Source organism: Apodemus sylvaticus, chromosome 1 (genome assembly GCF_947179515.1).
Source record: "Apodemus sylvaticus chromosome 1, mApoSyl1.1, whole genome shotgun sequence".
NCBI lineage: Eukaryota > Metazoa > Chordata > Mammalia > Rodentia > Muridae > Apodemus > Apodemus sylvaticus.
In genome coordinates this window covers 70688125-70707447 of record NC_067472.1, presented here as the reverse complement: position 1 = coordinate 70707447, position 19323 = coordinate 70688125, and the positions used below count along the sequence as shown (strand labels likewise).

General features: G+C 43.2%; 1 protein-coding gene across 1 annotated transcript in view; it reads left to right on the top strand.

Moving 5' to 3' along the window:
• The window catches only part of Dock1 (dedicator of cytokinesis 1), a 510172-nt gene that overhangs the window by 172671 nt on the left and 318178 nt on the right, over window positions 1-19323 (top strand). Inside the window, exons 24-25 of the mRNA XM_052196505.1 lie at window positions 10798-10868; window positions 14066-14172. Coding sequence (XP_052052465.1) covers window positions 10798-10868; window positions 14066-14172 — 178 coding nt within the window. The remainder of the gene's footprint in view (window positions 1-10797; window positions 10869-14065; window positions 14173-19323) is intronic.

Sequence of the window (19323 nt, the reverse complement as noted above, 5' to 3'; positions counted from 1 at the left end):
ACAAATACCCCATTTACCACTGGATTTAGGGTTTCCTCATACACAAATATGATTGTTCTATGTAAAGATTCTATTTCTGGATCATTCCATCATCAGGATCTTTGGCTTCTTTGTCTGCTAACAGAATTCTTGAGACTTGAGCCACATGTGATAAGCAGGTCTATATTATGCACAGTTCAAGCAGAAGGCTTAATCCACTGCATGTTATCAAACTGTGGAAGCCCAGAGGGTATTCAGAGTGGTAGGCCTCCTGTTTATATGACAGAACCTGGAACCTTTATGGCTTAATTACCTCTTAAATGTCTCTCAGTACTGTCACAGTGGTGAATGAACTTGAACTTAAATTTGGAAGGGGGCATTCAAACACAGAACTGGTGTTAGGACTCATTGTATAATTAGGGTGAGGCTGAGAAGGGATGAACTGAGTTTCTAGTTCAGTAGTTCAGATAGGCTGGGTTTTGGCTGGGGCTGGTGGTAGTGGGTTGGCTGGGTCTGTGTTTATTTCCTTTGTCCTCAGGTCCATTATTTACCCTGTCTAGTACAGTCGAGCTATGTGAGCACCTTGAATTTTCTCTGTACCCTTTTTGGGGCACAGAACCTGGCATCAGCAAGGCAGCAGACAGGGTAGCAATGGGAAGCCTGCCTTGCCTTGCAAGAACAGCCTGGGGGGCTCCACTGCCTTCTTGCATTGGTCCCACCTGCCCTCTGGCACATGCTGTGTTCTCTGGTATGGTCCTCAAAGGTTCCATTTTCCCCAGGCTGTCATGGCTCTGAGGAAAGCCAGGTGTAAGTAAGGTGTTGTATTCACTCACTGCTCACTGTTTTCAAAACTGATTCACTGAGGTTCAGACCCCTCAGCTACTGTCCCCATCTTTCTGCTTCTGAATTTCAAGTATGTTGTAGATCATCCCCATCATTTAGAAGTTGAGCTTTGCCTCCTGGAAGCTGTCTAGACAGGTAACCAATTTGCACCAATCAGCAGGTCCTCTCACAGGATTACTCTCCCTAACATGACTGAGCTGGCATAAGTAGGAGGGAGAGAGGGGGAAAGAGAGAGAGAGATGGAAAGTTCAGTAATGCAATAATGCAATTCAGGTTTGTTTCTGCTAAATCAGCCTAATTCCTCTGTTCAGCATGCCTTGATTCCTGACAAGAGGATCATCAGAGGTAAAGGAGAGCGCAGGGATGTTTTTCATCCCTGAGGTGATTGGCTATTGGTCTTCCTCTCTTTGTCTTGCTCTTGTCATGGGTCTTTTCTCCTGTACCTGCCATCTGTGGCTGCTCTTCCAGGCCACTGTGGCTTTGCCTGGAATCATGGCGTCCTGGTGGCTTCTCTATACTCTACCCTTGGTTCATTCTCTTCTGCTTTGCCTCATGTCTGGCATGGGGACAAAGACCCTGTGTATGATCCAACTTTCTGTCTGATAGTGTTAGAGATCTGTGTCAGAGAGAGAGAGAGAGCTGGGAGGGGCATGTTCACTTCTCCAGGGGCAGATAGATACAGTGAAAGAAATTCTTGTGGCCTGAGCTGACCAACTCTGTTGTCTGCTGGCTCTGAACTTACCAAGCTGACTCAAATCTTGCAGACTTCTATGCATGCTGTGGGGACTCTTTGTAACACAGCCATACAAATCAGGAAGTTCTAGGAGTGTGTGTGTGTATGTTTGTGTGTCTGTGTATATGTATGAGTGTGTATGTATGTTTGTGTGTGCGCGAGTATGTATCTGTGTGTGTGTTTGTGTGTGCATGTGTATGTGTGTGTATGTGTGTGCATGTGTGTGCACGTGTATGTATGTGTTTGTGTGTGCACATGTATGTGTGTGTGTGTGTGTGTGTGTGTGTGTGTGTGTGTGTGTATGCACATGTATTCGGGGTCTAGTTAAAGCTTTTAGTGGACAGTATTCCAAAATGCTGCATTTCTTCTCAGTAAAGAGTCTTTCTCCCAATGGTCAGTATTCTCTAAAGTGGTATAACCCTTGAGTTTTAAGTGTGGGAGCATGGAATAAGTTTGATATTTATTAAGTGTTGGTACTTGCTAATAGATGCACTTAGGATAAGTAACAGAGTTTGAGTGCACCCAAGCATCAGAGGAGAGATGACGGATGCTATCAGAAAGGATGGGACTGTGGCAGGGAAGCTTGAAAACCAAGGAAAGAGGTGAGAAACTCAAGCTGTGGGTGGTCTAATAGGATTGGCTTCAGCTGTCCATTTGGGTGGATTCTGTTCAGGACCCCACACTCCTCGTGCAGTCTCCTGTCCACTCTCCATCAACTCATTGTGTCTAGCCACCTGGCCTGTTTCATCAAGACCTCCACCCAAGGCCACTCTGTGGCTGGACTGTTCTTTATACTTTCCTTTACCAAGCTCTTCAGATATTTCTGAGGTCTTCCGGAACCGGAACTCTGAAGTCTGAGAGGAGACTGTTGACTTATATATATATATATAGGCTCAAAAAATCTACAAATGGAATCATTTTAATATGTGTTTTTCTCCAGAAATATGTAAATTAATAATTGCTTCATACATTATTCAAGAAAAACTTATTTTGTATCACCGATAGCTCTTGTAATCTTATATAAAGATATGCTAATGGATTTAATTAAAATAATTATGCTGAATAATGTAGCCTGAACTTTACCCTAAAATAGTATCTATTAATTGTCATCAGTAGTAATATTTTTAGGCAGAGAGACACTCACAGCATTAAACTGATGCTGGCTAGAAAATGTATTTTCTTTTGCTTTTTTGGGTTTTGTTATACAGTTTGTATTAAGTTAGCATTCTCATGAGAAGCATGGCAATGAAATTATGTGAACTTCAAAATTTATTTCATTTTTTTTAACCTGAACTATTTTACTGATAAGAGAACTTTTAAATACTTCTCTGATCCTTCAGTGGTCCTTTTTATGGGCTTCCTGGTTTGCCTCTGAAAGTTTGATTTCTGTGTCTTCCCTTTCCATTTGCAGCCGTTTGACCCCATTCACCTTCTTCAGGGTTTTGATTGCAGAATACTCCCAATTCCTAATTACTCAGATATTAAGAGATGAACCTGATTTTAGGGAGGCTACTCGGCCGCCTGCCTGTCTCCTCAGAGAAACAGAAGTAGCTTTTCCTGCAGCTGTGCTTCTGTGTCTGGCACTGCGGATCTCTAGCTGTCTTTCATTCATCCTCAGTAGTGGAGTCGTGGGTCTGTGTTACAATGTACTCTCTCTCTCTCTCTCTCTCTCTCTGTGTGTGTGTGTGTGTGTGTGTGTGTGTGTGTACACACCTGTCCAGATAAGTATATGTGCACATATGTGTGATGGCCAGAAGTCAGCCTCTGGCTTTCTTCCATCAGGTACTAAACAGTTTGGTTTTTGCTTGAGACAGGATCTCTCACTGGCCTGGAGCTAGGCTAATTAGCTAATTGATCCCCAGGAATCTGTCTTCGTGTCTCTAGTAATGAGATTAGAAGTACCACACCTGCTGCCCAGGTTATTTTTTTGTTTTTGTTTTTAATATGAGTTTTGGGCATCAAACTCATGTCCAATGGGGATCCTCAATGAGCATGTTTGTGTGTGGTGCCTCAAGTGTGTCTTCTATTCTCAGAATATTGCTTGGTCAGTGGATGTGTGCCCATAGTCTCAAGTGTATTCAGAATTGGACTGGTCCATCAAGATGGACAGATAAAAGCTCCATCCAGGCAGAGGACCCTCAAGGCCTGGCTCAGATCTGCTGTGATGCTTCCTTAGCTGTATTCCAATAAAATGAAAAGCAATAATGGCATTTAAAGACTAAGCATTCACTTGTAAGTTCCCCTCTGACTTAATGAGTAGGCGAGGAGCAGACAGAACCACAATCAGCGGGCTTGCTGAATTCCTGCAGAGGCCCTTCTTTTCTCTGATAAAGAAGCTCATGCAGTAGATAGCCCATGGTACCCAGCTCATGGGATGGGTTGAGAGAGACACTACCTCCATCCCCACCCCCCACCCTCGCTCCACTCAGCTCTGTCTCTTGGGAGCATCCCAGAGGCCTATCCACCATCTCACTCCCCCAATTCCACACCCCCAGAAAATGAGTGAGTGGTCTCCCATTGTGCAATGTCCAGGAAGCAGGAGCTGTCCGTGCTCAGGCCACCGTGTTGAGGAGAGACTGTCACATTCTGAGCAGGCCTTTCTTCACTGATTAGCTTAAAATAATAAAAACCGAAAACAAATCCAGATGAACCTTTTGTTGCTCTTTGAGAACTCTGATTGGGTGACTAGGTTCTAAGAATCCACTGAGTTGAGACACAGGGTGGAGAGCTCTGCTGTCCGGTGTGAATTACCATTTGCTGCATCTGCATGCTGTCCTGTGACTCCTGTGGATGTAGGCCTTGCCAGAGTCTGTTGTGGACTGGTATCCTTTGGCATCCTGGGACAAGCTTATCTGTTCATGGCCCTTTTTCTTCCAGGGCACCCTGGAGACAGATCCTGTTAGCCTAAACTTTACTACATAATAGGTTGTTCACATTGCAGATGGTGAATTCCATCCTTGTTTCTAAATGCCAGTCCTGTATCTCTGCTCTCAGTCACCATGCGCTGACTCTCCTGTCTACTCAGTCATTATCAGTGTACATGTGAGCATTCACCCAGTTGTCTTTGGGTGTCTCTTTAGGTAAGACTGTGCCTAGTGTCATCTGTCCACAGTGTCATATCCATGCCTTTTCCCTCCTGTGCGCTGTGTCTTGGCTTTCTCTTGAAGCAGCAGCCCTTCTGTTTGACCCAGACCTCACTTCAGAGCACTGATCCCATGCTATAGAGGATACTGATTGCCTTCTGCCAAGCTTAGGCCGAGTTGTTGGCAAGCACTAGGTGCTTTGGACAAACCCCTGGATTTATTAAAAATGGGGATAAGCAAGTTGTGGTCCTTTGTGAGGTGATTCACACTGGCCCAGGGGTGAGTCAGGACTGGGAAAGAGGGAAATAGAACTCTGCACTATGGGAACATATCTTAGCTAAGTATAGTGATAGGCATGGCTGGAAGTAGAGAGGCAGAACCCAGTGAACATAGGCTTTCATTCTTTTGGGAGTCCTGGTGGTTGGCATTGCTTTGAAAGAACAGAAGACATTCTTTTCTATGAGCACATGAGCAAGACACCTTTGGATTCCTGCCTGTAAGGATGTCTCTGGGTACGTAATCTAGTATTTCTGTGTCCCGGAGAGTAGGATCTTAGGTAGGGGTGGAGGCTAGGCAGATTAACTGAGGTGTGTGGTGTGTGTGTGTGTGTGGTTTGTGTGTGGTGTATGTGTGTGTCCATCCTTCCCTAATGAAAAATGAGCTAGAGGGTGTCAGAGCAGAGATAGGAGGCTAGCTAAAAGACTGAGTCATTGGATGGGGGTATCTGTAGTAAGGAGCAGGTGGCAGCGTCAGTGGCAAGTTTTTATATCAGGTAGCTTGCAGAGCCTAGACTAAATGCCACCAGGCAGTGAGGAAGCAGGATGCTTGGGTTGATGTCCTAGTTGATATCGCACAGCCAGGGCTGTGGAGTAATCAGGTCTCTGAAGCTCAGCTAGTGTGCTTGTAGGACAACTTTAGGACGGGTGTGAACCTCAGGAGAAAGGGCTAGTGTATGCCAGGGTTAGAAGGGAGGTGAGATACAAGGCCCACAGTTGGAGGGACCCCATATAGAAGAGGGCATAGGGAATAGGGTACACCATAGGGTGCTAAGGGAAGAGTAGAGCAAGAAGGGGTAACTTACATCCTGAGAATGGTCACAGAAGACACCTTATGTCACAGCACTTTAGATTTGTCACCTCTTTCTTCTCCTTAACCCTTATTTCTTCTAGGCAGAAGGTCTGTAATAATTGGTCTGATAAGCTGCATTCTGGGGTTAATGTGCTTTGTGATGTTACTGGCCTCTAGTGCCCTGCTCAGCAGGCACGGACTTCTGTGTACCTCCCTGGTCGTCGTGGGGAAGCCTGACAGAACTCTTGTCTCTGACTTGACATTCTGACTGTCCTGCTGAACACTGAGCTGAACGGCTCAAGGCCACCAGCAGTAGATAGCCCTCCAAGCCCTGTCTGCTCTGTGGCTGTCTGCTGCATCCTTGTGAAGTGTGTGTTTATGAAGTTGCTGCAGGCAATGATTCTTTGCTTTGGTATAAAAGAGCCCATCCACACCTTCCGTTCTTGGTGTCTGCAGACTAAACGAGACACTCTAAAAGACCATGCAGTCAGCCTTTGCAGACACTCATTATTAAATGTCACCATAAATACTTTCTAGTTTTCCAGACTGAGTCTGCGGGACCTGAAGCAGAACATGCGAAACCACAAAGAAATGAATTTTATTTAGCGCCTTTTTTTTCCCCCGGTAGAAACACGGGGTTACTAATTGGAACCCCTTGATCTCCTCAGTGTTGAAAGGCAGTGCCAATACCTGCAAATAACACTGGGCACCCAAAATCTACAGGGAAGAGTTAGGGGACAAGTTGCTTACCAGTGCTGTGTGTTCTCATGATTGTGTGTGTACACATGTGCACGGAATGTGTGTGGAGGTCACTCTTCAGGTGTCATGTCTTTAGACAAGATCTCTAGTTGGTCTGGAACTTTCCCAGGTATTCTAGGCTAGGTAGCCAGCCATGTTCTAGGGGTCTAGCTGTCTCCACCACTCAGTCTCATCATTGCTGGGATTGTAGGCCCTCTGCCATACCTGGCGTTTTACCTGCATGCCAAGGATCTGATCTCCAGGTCCTCACGCTTGCAAGGCAGGCACTTTATCTCATTAGTTCTTGTAAAATTCATGAATTCACTGAATGTGGCAGCTTCAGACCAGCTTTGTAGCTAGAGGACTGCTCTAGTCTCAGCCAGTGGAGCTCCATGCAGTCAGCTCTGGGCGTCACTCCTCCCCTTTCCATCTGTGACATCTGGGGCTCCCTCCAGAGGTTGTTAGACCATTGAGTCCATTTAGTGTATCAATTGGGTCAGGATGCTCTCATTGGGAGGTAAAGACTCCTGTCATGTGACTTGCATCTGGCTGCTGAAGCCTCCCAAAATATAGTTATACTCTCTGGGCTTCTGGGTCTCCTGTCTTACTTAACCCAGTGCAGCTGGGATCCATCTGCACTGGGATTCTTATTTTCAGTGCTGCATAGTGCTTCATTGTCTAGATTCATCGCTTGAGGCACTTTTTGGCTACTCCTTTTTTTTTTTTTTTTTTTTTTTTTGATCACCAATAAATAAGGCTGCTGTAAATTATTGCATACAGGGTTTCTGTTATTCTAACACACAGGGTTGCACTCAGTGGGTCTTGTGGATTCTTCCTGTCTCACTGCAACAAGCTATCAAGACTGTTCCTAGCTTTGTTTCCTACGTTTTGCATCTCAACTTGCAGCACTGGCATGTGGAACATCACTGAAGACTGTGGATTCCTTTTAGCAATTCTCTGAGATGAAGTGGCGCCTCTCTGGGGCTTTGCTTTACATTCCCCTGATAGTAATGGTCTCAGATCTTCTTTCACCTCCTTCACCCCCTCCACTCCCTTCTCCTTCCCTTACTTTTCCTCTCTTTTCTTCTCCTTCCTTTCTCCCTCCGTTCTTCTCTCCCTCCCTGTCTTCCTTCCTTCCTTCCTTCCTTCCTTCCTTCCTTCCTTCCTTCCTTCCTTCCTTCCTTCCTTCCTTCCTTCCTTCCTTTCTTCCTTCCTTCCCTTTCTCCCAGCTGACCTTGATCTTGCAAATGTCCTTGAACTCCTGATCCTCCTACCTTCATCTTCCAAGTTCTGGGATTACAGGTGTGTACCGCCATGTCTGGCTGTGCTAAGCATCTCTGCAAACACTGTTTATTTACACATCTTTCCTTGGAGAAGGGTCTCTCCCACTCTTTTGCCCCCCCCTCCATTTTCTAAAGTGCTGAGTTTTCTTATTGAGTTTCTGACTCTCTGAACATGCTGGATTGTATGCAAATCTCCTCCAGACGGGGGGGGGGGGTGGGGGGTGGGGGGTGGGGGGGGGTGGGGGGGTGGGGTGAGGGGTTCCCAGCCATCTTCTCTCTGTGTGTGACTCCTACCTTGTTATCCAAACTGCGCCATTCAGAGATGTGGCTTTGTTTTGAATGGTTGGTTTTATAGACTGCGCAGTTTATTATTGTGTGTGAGAAATTTTAGCTTGGTCCAAAGTCACAAGCAATTTTCCTTTAAACGTTTCATAGTCCCTAAGTTTTCATTTAACATTTGAAGTTAACCGGTGTATCACATGTGAACCTGGATTGTATTCATTTGGTGATGCCTTTGGTATAAATCCCTTGGACCATATATATTCAGGGAGTTACTTTGAAAGTGACTGAGGCTGGTAACACTGATTCTGGTCCTGGGGCGGAGTCGGGGGTGGCACACTGATTCCCACCATTTTTTCCAGTACCTGTGTATATTGCTAGGGGTTGGACTCAGGTCATCAGGCTTGAGGACAAGTGCCATTACTCCACTAGGTCATCATTCCGGCCCACTTCTGCTTTGAACTTGTGCAGAAAACTTTATACCACTTTTCATAATAGCTGTGCTATTTTACACTCCTATCTGTATCAAAAAGGTTCCTGTTCCCCTGCATCCTCACCAGAGTCGCTGTTGTCTCTGTTCTCGGTGGTAACCATCTGACTGGGTAAGAGGGAACTCCAAGTAGTCTTAATTTTCACTTCTCTGATGGCTAGAGATGTTGATCACTTTTAAAAATATGTATTGGACATTCATTTTTCTTCATTTGAAAAACCATCCTTTTCATTTTATTATCCCATTTGTTGACTGGCAGTTTTGTTGATTGGCAGTGTTTTGTTTGCTTAATTTCTCACAAAACAAGGAATACAACAGATGACTGGATAATGAAATTGTGGTTTATGTACCCAGTTGGATTTTATTCAGTAACAGAGAAAAATAAAATCATGAATGTTGCAGGGAAATGGATGTATCTGAAAAATATATTAACTGAGGGGACCCAGAACCAAAGAGACAAATATTGCATGTTGTCTCTCTGTGGGGATACCAGCTTACAATGTATATATACACATATATGTTCTATGTAATATATATATATATATATATATATATATATATATATATATATATATATATATATATGAGTGAGTGTGGACATATACTGTTGACCACAGAGGAGATCGCTAAAGAGGGGAGTGAAGTGATTGGACACAGGAGTCAGGAAGAGAGGAAATCGGTCCCAGGGCAAGCAGAGTGAGGGTCAGTCAGGGCATGGAAGGGAAATGGGGAGGATAATTCATAAAAGCTCTGTACTGAAATTTAATAATGTGTATACTAATTTAAAAATTTAAATAAATTACTTGAGTGGGCAGGTCTTACATGGTGAATGGCAGGTAATAGACCCTGTCCTTGCACTTGAGCTGTGAGTTTCTGGGCTTTCTAGAACAGAGCTTCTTCACCTCTTTGTGCTATCAGCCCAGTTCTTCTGAGGAACTTTGAAGTGACCCCAGGTATCCAGGAAGTTGAAACAAGTAACCAAATGAGGTACTGAGGATATATCATTAGAAATTTATTTGAAAACAATTAACAGGCATACATAGAATTTTCCCACTTATCAAATAGGAATGCAAATATGCATATTAATGATAGGTATGTCCTTGTTTTTATATGTCAATACAGCCCCAAGATATGCTAATGAGAAGCTTGCTGAGGAGTGATGGCAGGAAAATATCACAAGTCTTCCTTCCTGTAAATTAAGCCAGTGCATTCTGAAAAGGCAGAAAATGTTATTATAGCAAAACTACCTTGGTTCCTTAACATGTAATAGTTTGGAATCTGATCCTTGTGCAGGGATCCTTGTGCAGGGATCCTTACCCATATGTGGTGTGATAACATGCCCCAGTGCACAGTGGGTATAGTGTGTGTACAGAGCCAGGGCTGTAGTGAAGTCCGGAGATGTAACATGGGCAGACACTGCTGGAAGCATACACTGTTTCCAGGCATAATGCATGCTTGATTTTGAATCAAATTTTGGGCCTATGTGTACCCAAAACTTTTAAGGTGGCCAGACTTCTTCAGCCCTCCATGTTTGGATGGGAGGACCCAGATGGAGGCACCGCCTATAGTTTAAGAAGATGGAAGGCACAGAGGTAAAGGCCAGAAATGACTGAGTAAGATGAGAATGTTCTTTCACTAAAGGACACAGACAGCAGGAAGATGTCTTTGGAATATAACAGAACTGCTTCTGTGGAAACCCACAGAGGATTTGGTCAGAAGGTACTTTTGTAGGGGACTGTATTCATTTTGTTTCAGTTAGAGACAAACATTTCTGCTCAGCTTGCAGTGGGCACTTAGTTTTACAAGTTTTGCTTATTGGCATCCATCAGTGCTACTTTCCCTCCCCTTTGGCCCTATCATGTTACCTGCATGTTTGTTTAAAGTGCGATCACTTGGTCTTGGATCACCAATTGGTACTCTCTTCCCTAAGGGGGACCATTCCTTCTCCTGTGCATTACTGAGTCACCTGTGTTCTTGGTGTTGCCTTTGTTCAGGTAGCCATGGTGTTTAGACTACATGGGTACTACTGTTCTGGCAAACTCCCTGTTTTGTGACTCTTACAATCTTTCCATTTTCTTTTCTGTAATCCCTTTTTTTTTTTTTTTAGCATGTGGATACAAAAGAAATGCCCATTTTAGGGGAATGGGATTTTGTTTTGTTCATTTGTCAGTGTGGTTAAGCCTCATCAGGAAGCAAACATTCTCATCTTGGATTTCCTATAGACCTTTATCAGAATTACAAGATTATGTTAATATTTGCCTACCTGAATTCCACTCAACAGCCCTCTTTTCTGGTTTGCAGGGAGCAGCACTGAAGTACTTGCCAACGATTGTCAATGACGTGAAGTTGGTGTTTGATCCCAAGGAGCTCAGGTAAACTTCCTGGACACAAACATTTGCTATGCAGCTGGTTGTCAGAGCATTGAGTCTGGAGGATTCTGTAGGCTGCTTCAGACCTGCAGAGGTCAATGTCCTCGATTGTGTGGAATCAGTGCTGTGGATTCTCTTTCTGTTGAGAAGGCTTTACCTGTCAACAGCCACTATGTTGTTGTTGGAAAATGGTTTACAGTACAGTGGGACTGTGACCCAATGTTATCTCAGTTTCTTTGTCTATGGCTATGATTAAATAGCCTAACGAAAACAACATGAGGAAGAAAGTGTTTATTGTTGGCTTACGGTTCTAGTTATAGCTCTTCATGGTGAGGAAGTCAAGGCTCCAGGAGCTAAAGGTCATGTTGCATCCACAGTCAAAACACAGATTGCAAGGAATACATACTAACGCTCAGGTCACTTTCTCCACATGATACAGTCTGGGAGGGAGCTCTGCCCAGGGAGTTGTTTCACCCACAGGTAAGACCAGTCTCACCACCTCAATTAATGTCAGCAGGACAACCCTTTGTAGGCATGCTCAGAGACCTGTTTCCCAGGTGATTCTGGCTCTTGTCATATTGACAGTTAATACTAACCAACACAGCCAAATTTTCCATTTTATATACTTTAGTGTTTGGGTTTCAATATGTGGTTGCTGGCTTAGTTTGAATTCTCAGCACCTACAAAAATTATATGGGGCCTTTTCTCCTGGTAGTTCACACAGTATTAAGGGGCAGGACCATTTCCCTCTCTGAGCCCTCCTAAAGAAGGGCTCTGAGCCACAGGCATCATGGTCAGAAGGTGGCATCTATGATGATGCCGATGAGGATGACTACAACAATGATAAAGACAATGACAAGCCTTCTGAGGGAGTGGTCATAGGGCATTCAGAGTGGAGTATTAGTCTAGGGACCAGATTTTCCCTTCTCGATATGTGTCCCGTTCCAGTGCTTTTTGCTGTGTAATGCACAGATCCCATGGCTTTCTAGCAAGTGCTTTGAAGGTGTGTTTAGCCTTTGATACTGCATGTGAGCCCAGTAGTCCAGTACACCTGCTTTATGTTTGACACAATGAACTATGTGTAGGAAGTAGCACCATTTGTACTAACCAGACCCTCCAAATATCTAAGAGGACATTTGTCCCTGAGGGGTCATTTTTCCTTCACTTTATATCCACCTAAGCCATTAATGTCTTGAAATTGAAGGGCAAGGGGCTCCTGGACAGCACTGTCTCTGATTTGCTTGAGATTTAGTGTCCAACAAGGACATACTTATTTTCTGCTTCCAGGGCATTGACATTAGGGTTCTAGCTTAGCAGGCTCCAAATGATCAAAGGGAATCCTATATGATCCAGGATGTTGATCTGTCCAGCTGTGTTTCTGCAAAGTCCTTTTCTTGGAGTGTTGTTTTTAAGGTTTGTCCCTGGACCAGCCCCACACATGACCCTTGTACTTGTTAGATGCCAAACCCTGAGCTCTTCCTGAATCTTCTTAACTAGACCCGACAGCCTAATATCTGGTTTTCATTCACCTTCAAGGGATTCAAATGGATCCTTGAGAAGCATAGGCTTGGAGATAGTGAGTCGATATGGATACGCTTGTCTGGTGTGAGCCAGAGCCATGGCCAGTCTTGTCCTCGATAGCCCTTGGAGGGATACCACTCCTGTTTGTGATTGGCAGATGTATCCTGAGCTTGGAGCTCTTAGGAAGACCTATTTCCCCTGGGCCACGTGTCTTCACTCTCTGCTCTCTCTGTCTCTCTGTCTCTCTGTCTCTCTGTCTCTCTGTCTCTCTCTCTCTCTCTCTCTCTTTCTCACACACACACACACACATACACACACACTCATATTTAGAAAATCAATTTATTTTTCAATTTTACCTTTCCATGTGTTTATATGTGCTATACATGCTCTTATGAATATTAGAACACCTATTGTCATTGTATGTGTGGGCAGGTGGGCAGGCACACACATGCATGTGGGGTGTGTGTGTTATGTGTATAAGGTCAATACTGATGAGAATTTTGCTCTCTTTTGGATTTATCTTGTTTCATTGAGGCAGGGACTCTCAACCAAATCCAGAGTTCACCAACAAGGCTAGTCCTGCTAGCTGGCTTACTCTAGATCCCCCCACACCTTTTTTTTTCTCTTTCCAGGGTTGGGATTATAGTCAAGTGTCCACCCTCTGCATTGTGGGTCCCAGGGTTCCAAACTTAGCCCTCTTGCACACATACTCATATATACTCACATACACTCATACTCATATACACTCTCACACACACACACACACACACACACACACACCTCATACACACCCTCAGACAAGCACTCTGTCACACACTCACACATACACACTCTCGCTTTTAGCACCGCCCCCCCCCCCCCCACTTTTCAGATCAGCATTATTTTTTATAACCTGCTTCTTGCACTTAAGATATCTTGTTTCTCTGGCATGATGTTTTCCGTATTGTAATTAGGAGTGACTTTGATGCCATCCCATGCTGGCCCATCATGCATTTCAACTACAACAGGCATCTGCTAGGTGTTCTCCCGGTACAAAGTGTTGTCCATGCACCAGTCAGATTCTGTGATGCTAGAGCACTGGCTAGATGTTAGCCTAATTTTGCTTGTCTTTGGTAACTTAGCTGCCCAATGCCACAGGTTCAAGGTTAATGTAGTCTTTTTCATTACAGAGAACATGCCCTAGCTGATTGTGTCCAGTTTTCACCATTATAGAATATGCTAAGACATTTGGGTAGTTTCCCCTTTTTTGAGTACTATAAAAATGCTACTTTAAGTCTTGTACATGTTTTATCTATGTGTATATATTATACATTATATAATATAGAACACATTGTAACATGCTTTTACATTTTTAACAAATTATCAAGTCACCAAACCCCTTTCTTTTCCAACCTATATCGCTTGAAGGATCTAATATCCTCACATTCTTACCAACACTTATCAAAACATGTAATTTGAATTTTACCCACTTAATCTATTGTAAAGTATAAATCAGTATTTTAAAACACAGACTCCCAGGGTGGTCTTTTGGCCTCGATTTTCTCAAGGCTTCTATCAATCCTGGTTTTGACATTTCAGGGCCATTTCCTATCCTAGTGATTCTGCACCATCTTGGGACAGCATAGGTTACTCCGGCCCGCTATGCTTCTGAACAGTGTCACTTGCCTTTCTCTTTATAGCAAAATGTTCACGGAATTCATCCTGAATGTTCCTGCGGGCTTGCTGACTGTCCAGAAGCTCTACTGCCTGATTGAGATTGTTCACAGTGACCTCTTCACACACCATGGTGAGTGGATCCCTGGGAAGTAGGAAATCGGTCGGTTGTTCACTCAGTTGCCCTAAGGAGGAGAGGTGTCTCCCAATTAAAACAGTCTGCTTGTTCTAGGCAGACTTCGGCCCTCTAAAGAGAATGGCAACTATCCTACTGTATAGGTAATGGGCCATTGAGAGTGGAGGGGGAAGAGTGGGTTTGTAATTGGGGAGCACATCAGTGCCCTGTATAATCAGCATACATTGTAGCTCTTAAAATGTGCCATTGTCTGTCCTGGGGAGGCAATCACTTACGTCCTAGCGGTGATTGCGAGGGGGAAAATATCCAGTTTTCTTTAAATTTAGAAGTAATGGCTCTGTCTTATTCTAACTCCTGGTTTTTAACAGGACTTCCTCCAATCTCGTTCCAAATCATGAGGAACGTAAAGTCTCTTGCATCCCAAAGAACCTTCTATTCCTCTTCATTAGCTTCCCCTCCCTTTTGATTAATCATTTTTTATTTGGACAGATTGAATTAATATTTTACACCTGCCAAGCAATTTTATTGAAAGCTCAAAACCTTTGCATAATCTCTAACCTCCCTCACTTATTGGGGCCAACTTGAGGTCTCGTGGGTGACAGCCTGTCTCTGTAACACAGATTTATTCTCTTCCACTTGTGGCCAGACGGTTGGTGGCTCTATTCTTTTCCTTCTGTCCTCAGGCACAGAGCCATTTCTTCTCTCCCCTGGGCTGTTTTGATGGAAGTGCTGTCTCCATCAGTCCTGCAAGTCTGCTGCTGAACTGTGCGTTTGCACACTTGTCTGTTTTGATCTCACTCTGAGAATGCATTGGCACATGTGTGTATGTGTCCGGCTTGGTCCTTCATCTGAGTGGAAGTGTTCCACCCCCTCCCCTAGAAAAGGATGAGATCAAATGTAGTGACTGCTGAAGCACCTTTCTTCACACATCTTCCTGGGGCAAAGTCCCTTTATACCATTTATGAAAGTCCTTATTGCCTAGGACTAGAATCATGTGATCTAGATGGAGCTCTTAGATCTGACTCTGATAATTCAGGCTTTTACTCAAGAACGTGAATGGTGTGATTTCCTAGGTGTCTTCAGAAGCTACAGGAAGTCATGCACCACAGACAGTTGCTAAGAAGGTGACCGTTGGGGACATTACAAATAGGCATTCTCTTGTTGACTACAACTGAAGTCAGAACAAATACATTTCTGCCCTGATTTATATTTGAGTCTTGTTAGGTACATTATTAGTGAAATGTGCCAATATCTCTCAATATCCCCACACTCCCACATACTCCACCCACATTCCTCCATCCCTCTCACAGATACAGGCAACCAGCACTCCTTTGATTTTTTTTTTTTTGATGCTGAAATAAAATACCTAACAAAAACATCTTAGATAAGAAAGGGATCATTTTAATGTGTAGGTCAATAGCACAGTTCTGTCTTGGGGAAGAAAGAAGCCACTAGTCACATTGCCTGCCACAGGCAGGAAGCAAAGACAGATGGGTCCTAGTGCAGGGCACATTTTCTGTTCTTCGTGTATTCTAGGGCCCAAGTCCAGAGGGTGGTGATGCCCACTTTTAGTGTTGGTCTCCCACATTATTTAACATAATCATCCCAATTCCCTCACAGGTATGCCTGAAGGCTTGCCGCCCAGGTGATTCCAGACCCTGCCTAGTCAGCAACACTAACCCTCACACCCCAAAGCCAAATGCCTCATGCCCCTCACCCTTCTAGGTCTCCTTCTCTACTCCCCATACCACCCCTGTATTCCTAGACTTGTAACACCCCACTCACACAGCCTCGATCCCCAGTCACCAGCACTGCCATCAGCAGTATCTTCACTGAATGAATACTTATTGCCAGCTGAGTCTCTCTCTCTCTCCACCCCCCCCTCTCTCTCTCCCCTCCTCCCTCTCCAGATTATGAAATTCATTAGGGAGTTTCAGAGTGCCACAGTAGGACTGTATACCCTATTGTAAGTGGGGTTTGTGTTCAAGTGTTTGTGACAAGGGGAATGTTTAGAGACAAACACTAGGAGAACCACAGGAGGTATTTGAAAGCATGGTTGCCCTTAGCTACAGTGAGTGGTGACAAGTGGCTTCATTGCAGATGATTGACAGCTGTGAAAAAATGTCTGTAGAAGTACCACTGTGTGAAGGTTTTGGTGGTCTCAGTGCAGGATTCTGGCTATGGCTGAATTTTTCATTATAGTCATGATGAAGCAGTCTTGTATATAAACACCTCCTTCCTTACCTTCTGGTTCTATTTTATTTATTTATTTTTGTTTGAATTGACTCAACAGCTTCCATTCCGATTCTAAAATGCTTCGCCTCCTCTTCCTCCTCCTTTTCTTCCTCCTCCTGTTTTCTGAAAACATTGTTAATTGTTGATCATTATATTTAGAATTTAATTATCTGTCTCTGCTGGGGTGGACATCTTAGTTACTCATCTGAACTACATCAAAGAAGAAGTGACTGGTCATAGAGAATCAGGTCACACCCACCTCAGTCACACAGGAGCAATAGGAGACTTGAGAGGAGTAGTATCTTCCTTGGAATTCATGGTTAAGTTCAGCCTGCCTGTCCTGCAGGTTGCTAAAGATTGAGCTGGATTATCCTCTTAAGAGAAGAATTGATTTGTGTAGAATCGTGACACACAACAGGTGCAGGGTTGGTAGCAAATATAAAGCGAAGCCCACCAGAGCAAAACGAATGGTGAGTTTAGGAAACATCATCTATCCTTCAGGTTATATTAACTTTTGTCAAAGATAGTCAAAGACAAACCAGTTTGTGAACTACACAGCTAATTGTTGCCAGAAAGTTGTATAATAGGTCCTCCCACCCCTTCCCCACCAGGGTCTGATTCTAAATGTTTCAGACAAGAATCAAAACTATGGCTGGGAAAAAAAAAGACATAATATTCATAGTTTAAACTTTGATGAGAGTTTAGCAATTGACATGGTTTATTTTATTTTTATTGCACATATCGTTTTAAGATAACAGTCATGACTGACAGCTTCACAATAGGACCTTCAGGCTTTTATAAATTTTATATGATCTTTAGAACATTTTCATTAAAAATAAATACCAAGCATCATGGGAAAATAATAGTCATTTATTTATCCAGCTCTAAAATAATCATCCAAAAGTCTCTAAAACAAATAAATACTTAATAACCCTCCATTCTTGTTCATACCTGTAAACCTAGCACTCTGAAGACTGAGGTAGAATTGCCACAAGTTCTAGGCCATTCTGGAAAACATTGAGTGTGATACATTCTCTCAAAACAAAGAACCCGACCAACTAGCCAGTCATGCACACAGAGCCATGCACATGGATCAACCAACCATCCATGTACATAGAGCAACCAATCAGTCATGTACACAGATCCACCAACCAGCCATGCACACAGAGCAACCAACCAGCCATGCACACGGATCAACCAATCAGCCACGCACACAGATCAACCAATCAGTCATGTACACAGATCTACCAACTAGACATGCACGCAGAGCAACCAACCAGCCATGCACACGGATCAACCAACTAGACATGCACGCAGATCAACCAACCAACCATGCACACAGAACACCACAGCAGCAGTAGCAATAGCAACAGCAGCTTACAAATGCTCTTAAGATTCCATATTTTCTCTTAAATAATCTAGTGTAAGGAAGACTCCAGAAAATACAGGAATCATCTTGATAAAACAGTCTTTGAGCAAATCTATGTTAAGAAAACTTGTTGGTTTAAATACTCAGAAATGAAATTTTTTTTTAAAAAAATATCAGTTTCTCAATGTTTGGATTTTAAAATATACTATACATGTTTTAAAATTACAGCTATCCTGATCCCACAAAAATTACCTCCCATATGTTTCAATTGTCACAAACTTACTAAGACTTATTTTCCTATTTCTCTTCATTTTCTTCTATCTTTTTTGAGGCAGGGACTCTCCGTGTACCTCTAGCTATCTCAGGGTTCCTTGGGTAGATCAGGCTAGCTTGGAACTCACGGAGATCTACTTGTCTCTGCCGCCTGAGTGCTTTGAGTAAAGCCATGTGCATCGCCTTCAGCCTTCTGTAGACATTGTACAGTTTGATTATATTTATATTTCCTCCCTGTCATTATTCTCTACTTTCCTATCTAGAGCAACCCAGCCAGTCTAATTTTGCAGCAGGATTACTTTTTTCACTAATTTTTTTTTCAAATTCAATACAATCTTCTTTTTAAATATCTTTAAACCAAAACATATCTTTGCATTTATCATTGTAACTTTATTCATTTCTTTCTATCATAAAAGCTGTTTCCTTTCTTAAATTTACATATTATGCTATTTCTTAAAATGTGCAGATTTAAAAAAAATTAGTCCCTTTCTCAATTAAAAATTTACATTTAAAAAAAATTTTGCCAGGCAGTGGCAGCACATACCTTTAATCCCAGCACTTGGGAGGCAGAGGCAGGCGAATTTCTGAGTTCAAGGCCAGCCTGGTCTACAGAGTGAGTTCCAGGACAGCCAGGGCTACACAGAGAAACCCTGTCTCCAAAAACCAAAAAAAAAAAAAAAAAAAAAAAAACCAAAAATCTTATTGTTTGTGTCCTTTTATAAACAGTTACATATGTGAACTAGAATTTTCTACTCTTCATAGTCTTTCTTTCTTTGTAGCAAGAAGTTTGACAGGAAGTTATCTTGAATTGATTTTCATATTTGCTTATGAACCTATTATCTCAGTTTCTTTCCTGTTGCTGTGATAAAATACTCTGACAAAAGCAGTGTAAGGGAGGAAAGGCTTATTTAGCTCACAGGTCCAGGTTCCAGTCTGAAATGATTGAGAAGTTGGGCCACCTGTGTTTGAGCAGGGGACCACAGTGCATCCATAGTCAGAAGAAAAGAGGAATTTACACAGGCTGAGGCAGCTCAGTTCATTGTCTCTGCTCTTAGGCTAGATACTGCCCACAATTAAAATGGATCTTCCCACATCAATTAATGTAATCAAAACAGTTTCTCAGAGGCCCACCCTTAGGCTAACTCAATTTAGATAGCACAGTTGTTCTCAACCTTCCTAATGTTGCAACCCCTTAATGCAGTTCCTCATGTCATGGTGAGCCTCCCCAAACCAAGAGATTATTTTTGTTGCTACTTCATAGCTATAATTTT